The 14445-nt window shown below is 40.6% G+C and overlaps 1 protein-coding gene and 1 long non-coding RNA gene across 4 annotated transcripts in view; one reads left to right on the top strand and one right to left on the bottom strand.

The window, feature by feature from the left end:
* Window positions 1-8122, bottom strand: part of ALKBH3 (alkB homolog 3, alpha-ketoglutaratedependent dioxygenase) — a 29218-nt gene extending 21096 nt beyond the window's left edge. Inside the window, exons 1-6 of one of the 3 annotated variants that reach the window (XM_023528693.1) lie at window positions 7765-8122; window positions 6272-6420; window positions 5826-5929; window positions 4987-5021; window positions 2231-2278; window positions 904-1007 (exon numbers count right to left, since the gene is read on the bottom strand). In XM_023528693.1, coding sequence (XP_023384461.1) covers window positions 904-1007; window positions 2231-2278; window positions 4987-5021; window positions 5826-5929; window positions 6272-6350 — 370 coding nt within the window. In that variant the 5' untranslated portion in view covers window positions 6351-6420; window positions 7765-8122. The remainder of the gene's footprint in view (window positions 1-903; window positions 1008-2230; window positions 2279-4986; window positions 5022-5825; window positions 5930-6271; window positions 6421-7764) is intronic. The other 2 variants (XM_011356848.2, XM_011356847.2) reach the window with 2 other exon arrangements.
* A 149-nt stretch (window positions 8123-8271) lies between these two features.
* Window positions 8272-14445, top strand: part of LOC111737785 — a 37251-nt gene continuing 31077 nt past the window's right edge. Inside the window, exon 1 of the long non-coding RNA XR_002779562.1 lies at window positions 8272-12023. This is a non-coding gene — a long non-coding RNA (uncharacterized LOC111737785). The remainder of the gene's footprint in view (window positions 12024-14445) is intronic.

Here is a 14445-nt window from a genome sequence, read left to right as displayed (position 1 = left end):
GGCATTCTGTTAAGTACTTATCATGTACTATCTCATTTAATTATCACAACAACCTTATAAGGTAGGTATTATTATTAGCTCCATTTTACAGATCAGAAAACTAAGGACTGGAAAATTACTGTAATTTGCTTAAAATTAACAATTACTTCGAATAACAGAGTCAGTAATCAAAGCCAAGTCTGTCACCAAAAGCCCTGCTAAGAACTGCTGGGATTTAGGAGGAAAAGCTGACTCCTATCCTGATGTCTGAGTCACAAAAATGAAGCCAGTATCCTTTATCTCTTTCTTTACAGAAAATTTAAATTCATTTAATGTGCCAGAAGGGAATTGTATGCTAGAGCACAGACGCCCCCGAGTGGCCACCTCTGGAATAGCAGGTACTGTTGCTTGTGAATGCCCACAGAGGAGCGGGTTCCAAGTCAGACAATCTTCATAAATTCAGGAGAGTACAGATGCTGAAGCTACAGAAAATTGAACTCTTCTAGTAAAACTAAAAAGAGACTAAAAAGCCAGCAGGAAGGATCACAAAAGAACATATGCCAAATAGAATCAGAAAAAAGCTAGCTCTGGAAGTTTCTATGAAGAAAGAGGAAAGCTGGCACCATTTGAATAAAGGTCGTGAACAAATGCAAAGGGAGATAAGTATGCCAGCCAGAGTTCAGCCGAACCAAACTTCCTGTGGTTCCTTGAACTCCCACCCCAGACTCCTGCCATGTTCTGAGAACCAGCTGTTATTTCTTCTGTACCCTCTGCCTGGCTAATTCCTACTCAGCCTGAGGGGGGCTCAGTTAGGTTTTGAATCTCTATTTAAGACTGGTGTAGTGACAAGAGGCAATACTATTAGAAACATTCCAGAAAGGGAGACAAGGAGGCAACCACTGCAAATCTCAGAGACCTACTTACCACCCCGGATGCCGGTCCTCTGCTTCCAGGGAATATCCCGAAAGAGCTGTTCTAATACACGGTCGGCTTCTTTTAAGTCAACAAAGCCAGGATACAAACACACCCTTGATGCAGAAAGAACCATTATTAACTAAAGAACACAGAAAAGATGGGTAATGGACTCTGTTAGCTGAATAAATTAATCTGGATGATGCTTCCTTTCGTAGGTAGATGAAATCATCTTACCACACCTCCCATAGCAACCAGAGCCTAATGTCACCCAGCTCATGATGCTCCAGATGTAAAATAAACTTGTTTCATGTTAAGAGAAATAAAAGACGCATGAAGGATAAAGGGATGTATGAGGGCTCTTATAAACGTGGTTCAAATATTGCTCCAGCACTGCTTAACTGTGAAACCTTGGGCAAGTCACTCAACCTCTCTGAAACTTGGCTTTTCTCATCTGTAACATGAAGTTGATATCCACTTCATAGGGTCACTGTGAAAAGCAGAATAACTAATAAATTGCCTGGCCCTGTGTTATTTTAACAATTGTTAGTCTTCTGAGACTATGCCAATTTTAGAAAAAACAATCATTTAAGATTGTATCAAAATAAAAATATACAAATGAGGGTTTTTTCTCTCATTGAATATGCACTTATTTCAACAATGCCAAGTCGGCTCAAGATCGTTTTGGATATCCTTCTTAAGAAATATTCTGAAAGTCCTTGGAAGATTCTCTTGAATTTACTCTTTGAAGATGAATTTCTTTTTTTTTTTTTTCAAAGAGCCAAAGCTCACCTGAAGCCATACCTGGATAACAGTGAGATGTTACCAAATAATGCAACTGGCTTTCTTGTGTGACTGTTAAACTTGCTTTGAAAGGGAGGGTCCAAAAAGGGTTCTAACAACGGCTCTGCCACTGGACTAATTACAGAGACTTCTTCTAAGCAATTCATTTAGATATGTAAGTTTTGATATGTCTGTTTTAACTGTCTTATTATTTTATAGTGACAGTTAGTACAGTCATGCACTAAGGTGATGCTTTTGAATTTTTTTTTTTTAATTCCCCCACTTTCACCCCTGACCTATGAATGTTGCTGTCTCCCCTTAAGAACTGGATCTCTGAAGGCGGGGCGTCTCCTCCCATGTGCTCCCTGAGCACACCCGGGGGGCCTGGCACACCGAGGGGCCTGGCACACCGAGGGGCCTGGCATGCCTGGGGTATGCGCCGTGGCTCTGCTGGGGCTCGAACCCAGGATCTTCTGCGTGTAAAGCAGATGTGCTAACCACTGCTCTATGAAACCACCCCTGAAATGTTTTTAAAGTAATGACTAATGTCGCTTACCTAGATATGCCTGTAGGTGACAAGCTGATTTCATATACACCCTCTTTGCTAAAAAAAAAAAAAAAAAAAAAAAAAGACTTGTTAGCATCAAGCAAAACAATACACTCCAGCCAGTGGAAGGGCTCCCTTTGGAGTTCCCAAAGCCCTGGCTCACCAAAGCCATTTCACAATGAGGGCACACTGTGGGGGAAGCATGGCCCCACCTCCTTCTACCACTAATGGGCAAGATGGTGGTACATCATTAATGGCATTGGGAATAGAAGCCTTACAGGATCAGACCACAGAAATAAGGGATATAATAAAATAAATTCTCATCTACCCCTTTTATATTTCACTCATAATTTAGGCAGCTATAATCTAGGAATCTGTCACACAAAGGGGTGCCAAATAGAACACTGGAATAGCTAAGTGAATTTGAATTTCTATTTTATATATAAAGAGAAACGGTAAGTCATTTCCAAGAGGGGCAACTCAAACCAACCACATAATCACCGGTGGATTTGTTTCCTAACAAAATCATGTCCATTCTGATAAAGTCATGGGCGGAAAAGAAAGGGGGATGCCAGTGAACCTTGCTAATTCCTCTCTGTGATTTAACTTTCTATGGGTCATTTATTTCTCGTAAGAAGTCTCTATCGGAAACTGGAATAGCGATGCATTTAATAGGTAGAAAGTACACCTCAGGGCTCTGAGTGTCTGTTGCTTTCAGATATATGATGTCGAATGAGGTTCCTCCTCTGATGAAAGTCCTTCAAAAGCTCTTCACCAACTTTTCAGCATCGCATTTAAGGTCCCCATGATCTAGCTCCACCTCCTGACAGCTCCTGACTCATCATCCTCCAGTAATGATTACTGCTTGCAATCTCCTGAATAAACCACTGTTTCTAATCCTGTGCATTTCTACACACTAGAATTCCTTCCCACCACCCAGCATCCCCCAGCTGACACACCTCAGCTTTGGTCCAATGGAAAATTCTAATTCATCCTTCAAAATCTCAGCTCAGCATTACCTTCTATAAACCTTTCCTGACCTTTAATTTACCCAAATGTTAGCATCTCATCCTCTGTGCTACCACCAGACCTTACACACAAACCTACTGTTTCACAATATACAGGATTACAATTTACCTGATTACATATCTATTTCATTTACCATACTGTGGGCTACTGAGGGGCAAGGAATGGATTATTATTCTGTCTCCCAGTGTCTAGCACGTAGAAGATGAGCAATAAAAGCTTACTGAATTTAAGCAAATGTGCAAAGGTACAAAACTATTACAGATGTACAGGGTGACGAAGTTCACGGTGAGAAAAGTGACCCAGACTGGTTAGGCGCCTCTATCAAGATAACCGTGTCGGATCTTTCTCAGATAGGAATGAGTTACAGAGGATAATATAAAGGAACAGTTTTCACACCATTCTCTGCCACATGGGTTAGTAGTTCACAGTCTCCAAGCTGGGCTCTTAGGTAGATGTCTTTGCCCCTCTGAACTAAAATGTAAGCAGAGCTATTGTCATATATATTTATCACATTCCTAAATGAGTTGCCAATGAAGTTTCCCAGAGCGTGAACATAATGTTTCAAAATTATAAATTTGGGGCTACATTTAGATAGTAGCTCACTTCCAATGTGGGCCACCTTTCTGGCTATTAAAAAAAAAATCTAGCATAGCTAACTTTAGATAACCAGAATTAACAAACCCTAGGATCAAGTAGGAATGAATTCTGTCATTTTGCTCTGACTTGCAAACTCATAACTGCCCATTAATTTTCAGCCTGAATGTCCCATCTATGCCTTGTAACAAGTTTCACAGTTTTGTGTATTCTCTATCATCAGTGGAGGCAATATCGCGTTGGTATTTGTAAAACAATCAAAGACTGTTAGAGCTACTAGACTGGGCTCTAACCCTTAAGTTCAAACCCTTAATATTATAGTCAAGGTAACTAAAGTCCAAAAAGATGGCAACAACTTCCCTAAGGACTAGTTAGGTAGCTAACTAGCATAGCAGCAAGGCCACGACAACATAAGCTTTCTGAAAGTATGACATTTGTGTCACTTTCGCATTTTTCTGCAATGTACACGTCAACGTGCAAACAGTCAAACAGCTTAACAGACTGCTCATGAACAATTTAACATGTTATGCTAAACTGCTCAAATAAAAAGATGCTTTCTATTGACAATTCATCTACATTAGATAGAAACTGAAAAGCAGGAAAAGAGGAGTCAAAGTATCTTTCATCCATTATTGAAAAGACCATTTTAGACACAGATCAATATAAGAGGAATGTTTACTATCATTTAATTGCTCTGAAACAATTATGTGGTTTTAAGAAATAGACTGTTAGATCATCTAAATTTCTAGCAGCTTTCATAAGCATGGCTAGGAAAATGGTACCTAAAAGCTCTCAAAGAGCTATGTTTCAATGACTCAGAAAAAATCCCCGTCTTTACTGAGGAGATATTTTAGCTTACTGTCTGCATATATATTAGTGAAACAGGGTCAGGAAATCTACACCAGGCTCAAGAGTTTAACGTCCAGATATCTTGTTGCCTTTTCCATACCATCAGCAAATTCAGAAAGGCTTCTCAAAAGACCAAGTTTAAAGACATCTGAGATAGGAATATCATAGCCTAAAATTAAGACACTAATTGGGCTGTTATCTCTTCCAGATGGAAAAAATCAGGGTGAAGGAAAGATCCAGGGCTCTCCATTTCATTGTAGGCAAGAGTTACAGGAAGGCAGCAAATTACTTACTCGATCACTCGTGGTTCTGGGGCTCTGCGTACTACCTGCAAGGAAACAAGCAGATCTTACTCTTGGAATGGTTCCTCATCTTCGGGACAGCTGACTTGCAAGATTACCATATGCTCTCATTTCTGGTCAAAATAAATCAGATTTAAAACTATCCCTTTTTTCTTGTTAGCTCTTACTATCCCACCAGAAACTCCTGTTTCTGCTCTTCTTAGAACTACTTAACAGTTACTAGTGGGCATTAAAAGATGATGCAATTAGAACGAATCCATCTTCCTAACAGCCAGCAGCTCTGGAAAAACCTTTCCAGATTTTTAAAAATAGAAGACATACTATTTAGTAAGTAAGAGGTTTTAATCATTATTTATAAAATTATTATTATAGCATGATGACTGATTTTTAGCTTTTTCCACATTATTAAGAACAGTAAATCTTCACTTTCTTACATTTTTCACCACGGAAAAAGGGCTAAAAAATCAGGCATTGTAGAAGCTGAAACTTCAATCCAAATTCCAGAGGCATTTGCTACACTAGCACTGAAGATAGTAAGGTTTTAGGACTGATAGAACTTGGATAACCAAGGTAAGCTCTAGTCATGGTATCACCTTTACCCTCTAGTCATAATGCAGTCTCCATGCCAAAAAATGGGAATTATTGGAGGCAAACTATGAAGAGTCCTCAAACATACTCAGGAACTGTTACTCTACATTTGATTACTATTACAATCCTTTAACTCTCCTTTTACTAGTGAGCTTATTCAGTCACTATTTGATTATCTACCCTAAGAATATCGCTTTTATATACAAATTTTCATTACTACTGAAAGAGAAACCAGAATTTACCTGCTGGGGTTCTTTGAACACAAACTGTTTGTCTGACAGATGATGCTCCTTGTTTGTCCAGGAGTGACCAGGCCTCTGGTGGAGAAGGCTCTTAGCACTGGTAGCTGAAGCAAGAGAGAGAACAGACTCAAATCGGGGACAAGGCTGGTATCATCACCTTCTATGAGCAAGGACCAATGAAATCCACTTGGATATGACTTCTATGACATCTAGAAATTAATGAGTAGTCTCTCAAAGACCTCAACACATAGAAAGGTTTGAGCATAGTAACTAAATATGAGGACCATTAAATATCAACCCTTAGCTCAATGTCAACAAAAACAGAAAAAATACCAGCCGCATTTAAAATAATTCTTTAACATCAATTTAAAGCGATACAAATAAAAGAGAATGATAATTGTCCACATTCAAGTGCATGCTCATGCGAGATCCCCATAAGTTCTTGCCTGGCTGAGCAACAACCTGGCTCTTCACAGAGCCAGCCCAGGCTCCCTGCACTCGGGCTCGCCGTCTTTTGTCCTCCATATTGACCAAAAAGGCTTCTGCTCTTAGCTTTCAGAAGACTTCATTCCTGATTCAAACCAGACAATGGTATCTGTTTAAAAAAAAGCGATGCTTTTAGTTGGGGTTGTATACAAACTTGTACGACTAAGGGGTAATTATAATCCTTTCAGGCAGAAGAGGTGGCTCAGTAGCAATCAGAGCTTCTACATAAAATCAGCTTCTGTCATCACAACATCTCAACCAAGGGGTCTACTAAGTCACTACTAAAGCCAGGGCTGCTGGCTTGAAGGTTTACCTTTTGCAATCTTATCATAGTACTTTCACTTCGTTCACAAGAAAGTGTGCATTAAGAAATTCTAAAAATCAAGATTATAAACCACGTTACTCTTATTAGTTCCCAAGAGCAGAACATAATGGAAACGAATAACCGGCCTATGTGGACACTGAGAAATAGGCTGAGACTCAGTTTCCAAGCATATTTCCATATCCCATGATCACTGGCTGCATCAAACTGCCCTGGAAGCTTGTTAAAAACACCCATGCGCTGTCTCAGAAGACCTGATGTAGGCCGGACACAGGTGTCTGTAACAAGCGTTGTAAGCGATGGTGATAAGCAGGTATGTATGAGGACCACGAGGTTAAGTGGCTCACCCAAAATCACTCAGGAAATCAACAGTAGGTAGATTAACATTCAAATTTCATAAAGTTCCAGTCTTCAGCTAATTGAAAAATCCACCTCATAATGGCCAGTAATACTAATTTTTATTTATTTATTTATTGCTAAAATTTTAGTTTACAGCAACTACAGGAGCATGCGCAATTACAAAACAATAACGGGGAGGTCCGTCGAGCCCGTGGTTTGAACCTATGGTCCATTTTTCTATGGGTCTATTAAGTTTCACATCACAGGTTCTCAAAGGTTATAAGCTTATTTTACAGCTTGTTTAGCCTCCCAATTCCCGGGCCCCACCCCCACACCTGCTGATTCAGTAGAGCTGGGCTGGGCCCAGGAATCCGTATGTTTAACAACTTTCCCCAGGTAGTTAAGTGTAATTCTTCTCATTTGATGGGTGGGGAGATGATGGAGGCTGCTATCTGCCCCAAGAGTTAATAGCAGAATCAAATACCAACTCTCCAGTCACACACGACGTGTAGAAGAAACCCTCGTTTGACATTTCTCTCAACTGAGGTCTTAAAAGTGTAAGACGACAATTAACTATAGTCCTTGCTGTGTTCACAGGGGAGCAATATATGTCAGGAGACGGTTGTTGAAAATGCAGATTCCAGAGCCCCATCCCAGACCTACTGAATTTGTGGAATTCCAGAAACTTTAACTAACAGAACGGAATCCACCTTGGGATTCTCTACCCAGACAACGCTTGATACCCGCGCTGCAGTGCAAAGAGCAAAGGCTCTGGCGTCAGACAGGACTCACTCTGAATCCGGATCGGTCACTTCCCAGCTGCATGACCTGTGGCAAATGACTTCACCTGAATGAACTTCAGTTTCTTCCTCGGTAAACAGGGAGCCGATGCCTCTCTCACGGTTGAACTGCAGATCAAACGATCCTCCTAGGTGAAAGAGCCTGGTCCTCAACAAGGGTTAGCAACTTTTCCCTATTTTAGTTCATTTTCTTCTAGGAGGCTTGGAATGAGGTTTCGGAGGTCGCCTGCGAAGGGACCTGAGAGGCAGTAGTCCCCACTCCCCCAGCCCCAGACACGTAGCGGCAAGCCGGCAGGCCGCACCTGCCGGCGGAGCGGGACGCGCATTCAAAACCGCTCTGCCCTAGGAAGCACCCCACGGACTCAGACCTCCCCTGCTGCCTGAGGTCCCGGGAACCTTAAGAGTGAGGCACCGGCTCCAGCAGCTCCCAATCACAGGCTGCGGCGTCAGGCACTTCCTCTTACGCCACGCGCCGCCGCCGCAGCGGCTTCCGGCATCATCTCCTGGAGTCCGGCCGGCTTCGCGTCCCCAGCTGTTCGAGGGCCACGTTGCTGAAGGTGCCAGAGGCAGGGCCGGGGTAGGAGGGGAACAAAGGGATTGAGGGTTAGGTGGAACCCCGTGAGGAGCCGGAATATGGCGAAGGTGGGACTGAAGATGTGTTTCCTAGGCCGAGGTCCCTCTGGATATCACCTCCCACACACAAGTGGAGACATCCAAGCGCAAGCATGGGATAGGGAGTTGGGGAACCAGGTACTAGGCAAAAAGATTTGAATTTTATATTGAAAGCCGTGAAGAGTTTAGGATGCACGTCCTCTGTGTTCTCATTGCAGGCTGTGCATACCTCGATCCATAGCACTTGCAAGAGGGCGTGGGTCCACGCCTTATTCTTCATGGCTCTCCAGTGCCAAGCAAATTTTGCTTGAGTGAACTGAACAGACCTAAGTTTCAGTCCAGACGCCGCCGTTTACTATGTATATAATCTAGAGCAAGTACTCTGCTTCTTTATAAAACGGGCATATCTCTTGTTAGGAGGATTAAATGAGATAGCGTATGTAAAGAATTTAGCACGATTCTCTAGAACACAATAGAAAATAAATGTTAAGAGAAGTGTCCTCTCTTCAGCTCATCTGAGTTCTTGAGAAAGCTTTAAAGTGGCCATGTTAAACCATGTATCTTACACTGTGAAAATAGCAAAAGTAGCACTGAATTAACTATTTTGTGCAAGTTATTCTTCAAGATCTATCTACCATAGCATAGTCACTGTGAAAGTCTTTAAAATAAGCATTGTATTATTTACTGTTTACCTGCCGGAAGCTCAGTGTACCCCATCAGCGTACCTATATTGTTGCTACTATCAAATCTAATTTTCACAGCATCCTTTATTCTTTATTATACTGTGTGACATTGAAAGAAAAATGATTTATCTTAGAACTGAAAAGAGAAAAGTGGTAAGGCCAGACTACAATTTTTATCCACCCCCACCCCAACAACTAGTAATTTGTCAGTGTCTGCTTCTGACTCAGGAACCTTGGCTGTATGTTCCAAAAGATGCAATTTCTTTGTTTTCCCCAATGATTATTGTCTTTGGAACAGGAACAGAGAAACCTGGACTGAGGAGTCCCTAAAAGTAGTGATTAACGCCTCCGAGTAGAACTCTTGTCAAAAATCAATCCATGGCCCACTTGTATCCAAAATAATCGCATTTTTAACAGAATCACTTTTATTTTTACCAAGTGCCCAAGGTGATTCTGATACACAGAACATCTGAAAACCTTTCAGACACATGAGGGTGTCAAATTGTACTGGTTTGTCTGGGACTGAGGAGTTTCCCAGGATGCAGGCCTTTTAAGTGCTAAAGCCAGGACAATCCTGGGCCAACTTGCTCATCCTAGATACATGTGAGTGTATAATAGTAGAAAGATGACCTTGATGTGGCTTGGCATCCTGAGTTTCCTCATATCTTCTTGCAGGATTTGTGTTCTTATTGGGGCTGGGAGGGTGGGGTGCAGACCATGGAGAGGGAATGAAGGTAAGGTGCATTGCCAGTTATTACTCATCGATTCTCAGCTCCAAAATCCATCCATTCTTCACTGCCCTGCGTGCAGTGCTGGAACATTTCTCCTGTGCCATTTGGCCTGGCATTAAGCTTCATCAGTTGAGGATACCGGAGGGACATTTTAGGAGAGGAGGAAAGGGCTCTATTTTCTAATTCCAGTGTGTTCATCTCAGCTGGCTCTGCAATGCACAGTGGCCAGCCATGTTTGGCATGTCTCTGTGGGCTGAATTGCAATGGTTGTTGAATTTACAGCCTTGTTAAGTTTCTCTTGTGAAGTTAAGGCATCACTTGGAAAGGAATGGGATCCCAAAACATGAAATAGGGACATCTGCTTGGGCCCAAATGAAACTGACAACCTTGAACACCCAAGTCATCCTGAACCTCCCTTGGCAGTGGAAGTAGCTTGCCCTCCTGTCTGAGACTAGTTGTCATTTGCTTGAGAACCCTGTGAAACCCACACCTGGAGCAGATGACTTGAAAAATACTGCACAGGTCTGTACCTCCTGAGGGTTCGGAGTGCTTCCAGCTTTTACCTTCCTTTGTGTTCTGCCTCAACCTAGGGGTAGGTCAACCTAGAGATACTTTTAAGTGGCTGCTCCCTCTGTCTGCTATTTCTGTATTTTTAGTTTTCCTTTTCCCCTATAGGTAATTCCTTATTATGGTTAATAATTCTTTATTTTATTCCTGTTTGAGTTACTATATAGTTTCTGTCTTCTATTTGAGTCCTGTTATGGTATGCTTGTGATATCAGGGATTGGGAACAAAGGCTAGCAAGTGGCTGACCCCAGGGTCGACCTTAAACTCCTAATTGGTTTACCTCTGATGGGGACCCGTATTCGTACTACTCTCGTTTCTCTTTAACTGAGACAGCCCTTCTAAAGTCTCAGCAGCTTTTGCTTGTTCGGTTGCCTTGCCTTCTATTCTGAAACCAGCGTTTCTCAGCACATGGTTGGAAGATCATCTGCAACAGTCACTAGGGGATGCTTTTAAAAAATGAAGATGCCAGGCCCCCCATCAAGATTCTGAGTTAGTAGGTCCGGGACAGGGCACAGCAATTTGCATTTTTTACAGTGCCTTGTTTCGTTTTGTAAGAACCTCCAAGAGTTCTCTCTGCCTTTCCCAGTTGCTCGCTTTCTCTAGGTGATCCCTTTTCCACTCAACAGTTGTCTCACCCCCTGGATGGCAAAACTCATAGATCCTTCAAGTGCTTATAGCTCTTAGAAATGATTCTGGGTGAGCGACACACTGCAGCCTTTTTTTAGTTGCCGATTTCACACCAGAGTCTTGCTAAACATTCCCTGTTTCAATCGTGTGCCACTTGTGGAGCACCTGCTGCTGAATCCCTGAGAAAATCCAATACGAGGAAAATAATGGTAATGGCACATCACACTAATAGCTCTCAGTGAAGGTGTCACATAGAGAAATTCCTAGCCCACGTCTCACTGCCAAAGACTTAGTGGTGCCCAGCTTGAGGAAGGAGGGTGGGACAGGAACCTGCCAACTCGACAGTGTATTTCTGTGGAAGCTTTAAAGTCTTGGCTGAGTTTACACAGTGCTGAAGGAAAGAGGATGCTTCCCCAGACTCCAGACAGGAACTCCTCCTGTTCAGTGCCCAGCACGATGGCAGGCGCTGCCAGAGATAAAATCTTCCAGGAACCACTGTGTAAACTATGTGAGGTGCAATTAAAGAACAGTGTACTTGGATGTGAAATTGTGGCGAGCAGACAAAAATCTAGGACGGGAGAGATCACTGGAGGTTATAGTCATCAATGTAGGCTTTAAGGCAACCTGGGAGTTACATCAGGGTTTTTAAAGTATGTAGCATTCAGATGGCTCAAAGATACTGATAGTTATATCCCTCTAAAAAGAATTGGCAACATTTACACATTCTTATTTTTAAATAATAGCAAATAATATTTCACATTTCCTGAGTGTCTTACATGCCAAGTGCTGCTTTACTTACATGCATACACTGATCAAATTTTCAGAACAACCTTATGATGTAGAGAGTATAAATATTAGTTTCATTAACAGGAGAAAACTGAACCATAATGCCACATGATACCACCATCCCACTGCAAATACATGGCGGAATGAAAGCCAAATTAGGAAAGACAGGACTTCCTGAAATGATACATGGAGCCATCTCCTGGGACCTCGTAGCTGGTTTCTTTCAGCGACTCCAGAAGCGAAGGGTAGGTAGCAATATAATCCTGCATGGAATATGGGAATTCTCTGTACTTTCTGCTCAGTTTTTCTGTAAACCTAAAATGACTCTTAGATATACAGAATTAAAAAAAAAAAAAAAAAGACAATAGAAAATATTTAAAGTGAAGCACAGAACAAAAAAACCGGAAAACTCAATGGAGGCTTCTGGCACTACAGACGAATAATACAACTAAATTCTGGCTAAATTAGAACAGAGTGGCCTCAAAATCCCTATTAATGCTAGTTAGAAGTGTGCGTATGGCTCCTCTGTTCTCTGCAGAAGTTTAAAAACATTTTTTTTGTTCTATCATATATCTGTTATCTTACAGCATACTGAATCCCTGCCTAGAAGAAATGTAAAACAAATAATTACCCAAACTCCTGCGAAATGAATTTGTAGCCACTCTATACAATTTAATGCAAAGCTGGAGTCACAGAAAGTGATATATCCAAGGGCAAGAAAACAAAACCCAAGGAGAAGAAAGTGGAGGAAACTGAAATCAGAGCTAGAAGCAGTGAGCAGTAAGAACATAAACCATCAGTGGTTGCCCCTTGCGGGAAATGCCAAATCCAGCATTAAGAGCAGGAGAGTAACTCTTGGAATCACTACGAGGTGAGGGAACTAAGCCTGAGGTTCCTGCATTGAACCAGGTATCTCCAGAAGAGTGAGTGGTGCTGACTTGGTAGAGTTCTCGGGCTGCTGACAGAAGCAAAAAAATTATTTCTGAAGGACATCCCAATGTAGCCCTCGGGATTCTCCAGATTAAAACCAACCAAAGGGGACTTCAAAATGAAAATAGCAAACAGAAGAAAACAAACTATTTTGAATGAGAGTCAGGAGAAATACAAACAATAGATTTAGACTCCTAAGAATTTCAGATACAAGAATCACCAGATATGTCAGATATAAGAATCACCAGCTTTGGAATATAGAACGCCAATGTGTGAAATACTTTCTTAAATTTTAAAACTGAATTTTTAAAATAAGCGAGCATTATTAAACTATCAGGAATGACCAGGCAGATTTAAATAAGAACCAACTAGAACTTTTAAAAAAGAAAAATGTAACTAAAAATAGGAATGAATAGTTTTAAACAACAGATAAGATAGAATTATTGAACTGAAATATAGAAATAAATTATGCAGTATGCAGCTCAGAAAGACAAGAAAATAAGGTTATGAGATGGAATGGAGATGACACATAACTAGAGACTCAAATGGAGACAATTTTTCAGACATGATAAAAGACATGAATTCTTAGATGCAGGAAGCATAAAATAAACCTATAACAATAAATGTTTAAAATTCCATACTTACATTGTCATAACACTGAACATCAAGTTTTCTTTAAAGTGGCCAAACATATATCACACAAAAAATGCCATACTGACTTCTGAATGCCAGTAACGGAAGCTAGTCAGTAGAATAATCAGGTATTTCATTAACCTTAAGATGCCATCAATTCTAAATCACATCATTATGAATTAAATATAGCACCAACAAAGAGAAACAGTTGTGCCAATTAAACTATAATGTGCACCAGAAGGAAGGTCTGAGGAGCAAGGGAGGTGTGCAAAGAAATTGGTAAACGTGGCAATTTATACCAACATGTTTATATAAAATGATGAAAACATCTAATTTATAGGGTTAAAAAAAATACTAGCCCACAAAAACACACAAGTCGGGAAAGGGTTGATCAGAATTACAATGTTCTAAAGACCATGTATTATTAAAGAAGGGATTATGACTTCAGATAATTTTAGACTGAGTATGCACTGAAAAAGTTCAGGAAAAAACACAAGAAAAATATAGAGTATAAAACTTTCAAATGAGTATAGGAAGAGAAATTGAATTAAAAAAACAGTCAAGAAGGGAGAAAAAAGCATAAAAGACAGTAACATATCACTAAGTCTGTGTTTTAGGAATCATAAAAAATGTGATTGAAATAATCTTACCTATAAAAGGCAGAGATTGCCAAATTAAAAAAAAAAAAATCCAGGTTTATTTGGCTTACAAGAGACAAAGCTAAAATATAAACATGTAGAAAGAAAGAAGGCAATAGGATTGGAAAATACATACTACTAAATACAAAATAAAGCAGACGTAGATATATTGATACCACAAAAAGATTTTAACATAAAAAGTGCTATCAGTAAGGACGTTACTACATGACCAAAAAAAGGGTTAAGCTCATCAGAAAGACCTAAGAATTCTAAACTTTATTTCACAAGATAGCCTCAAAATGTATAAAGCAAAAGTTGACAAAAACGGGAACTACAAGTCCACCATGACAGTGAGAATTCAAAACACCTCTCAATTACTGCTGGCCAGGCAGACAAAAGTTAGCCAAGATATGAGAATATTTGAACACAAGTTTGATTAAATGGACATATACAAAAAATTATAGTA

This window comes from Pteropus vampyrus, unplaced genomic scaffold (assembly GCF_000151845.1).
Source record: "Pteropus vampyrus isolate Shadow unplaced genomic scaffold, Pvam_2.0 Scaffold31, whole genome shotgun sequence".
In the NCBI taxonomy this organism is placed as follows: Eukaryota; Metazoa; Chordata; class Mammalia; order Chiroptera; family Pteropodidae; genus Pteropus; species Pteropus vampyrus.
The sequence above is the reverse complement of the archived record's forward strand: the minus strand, read 5'-3'. Positions and strand labels throughout refer to the sequence as shown.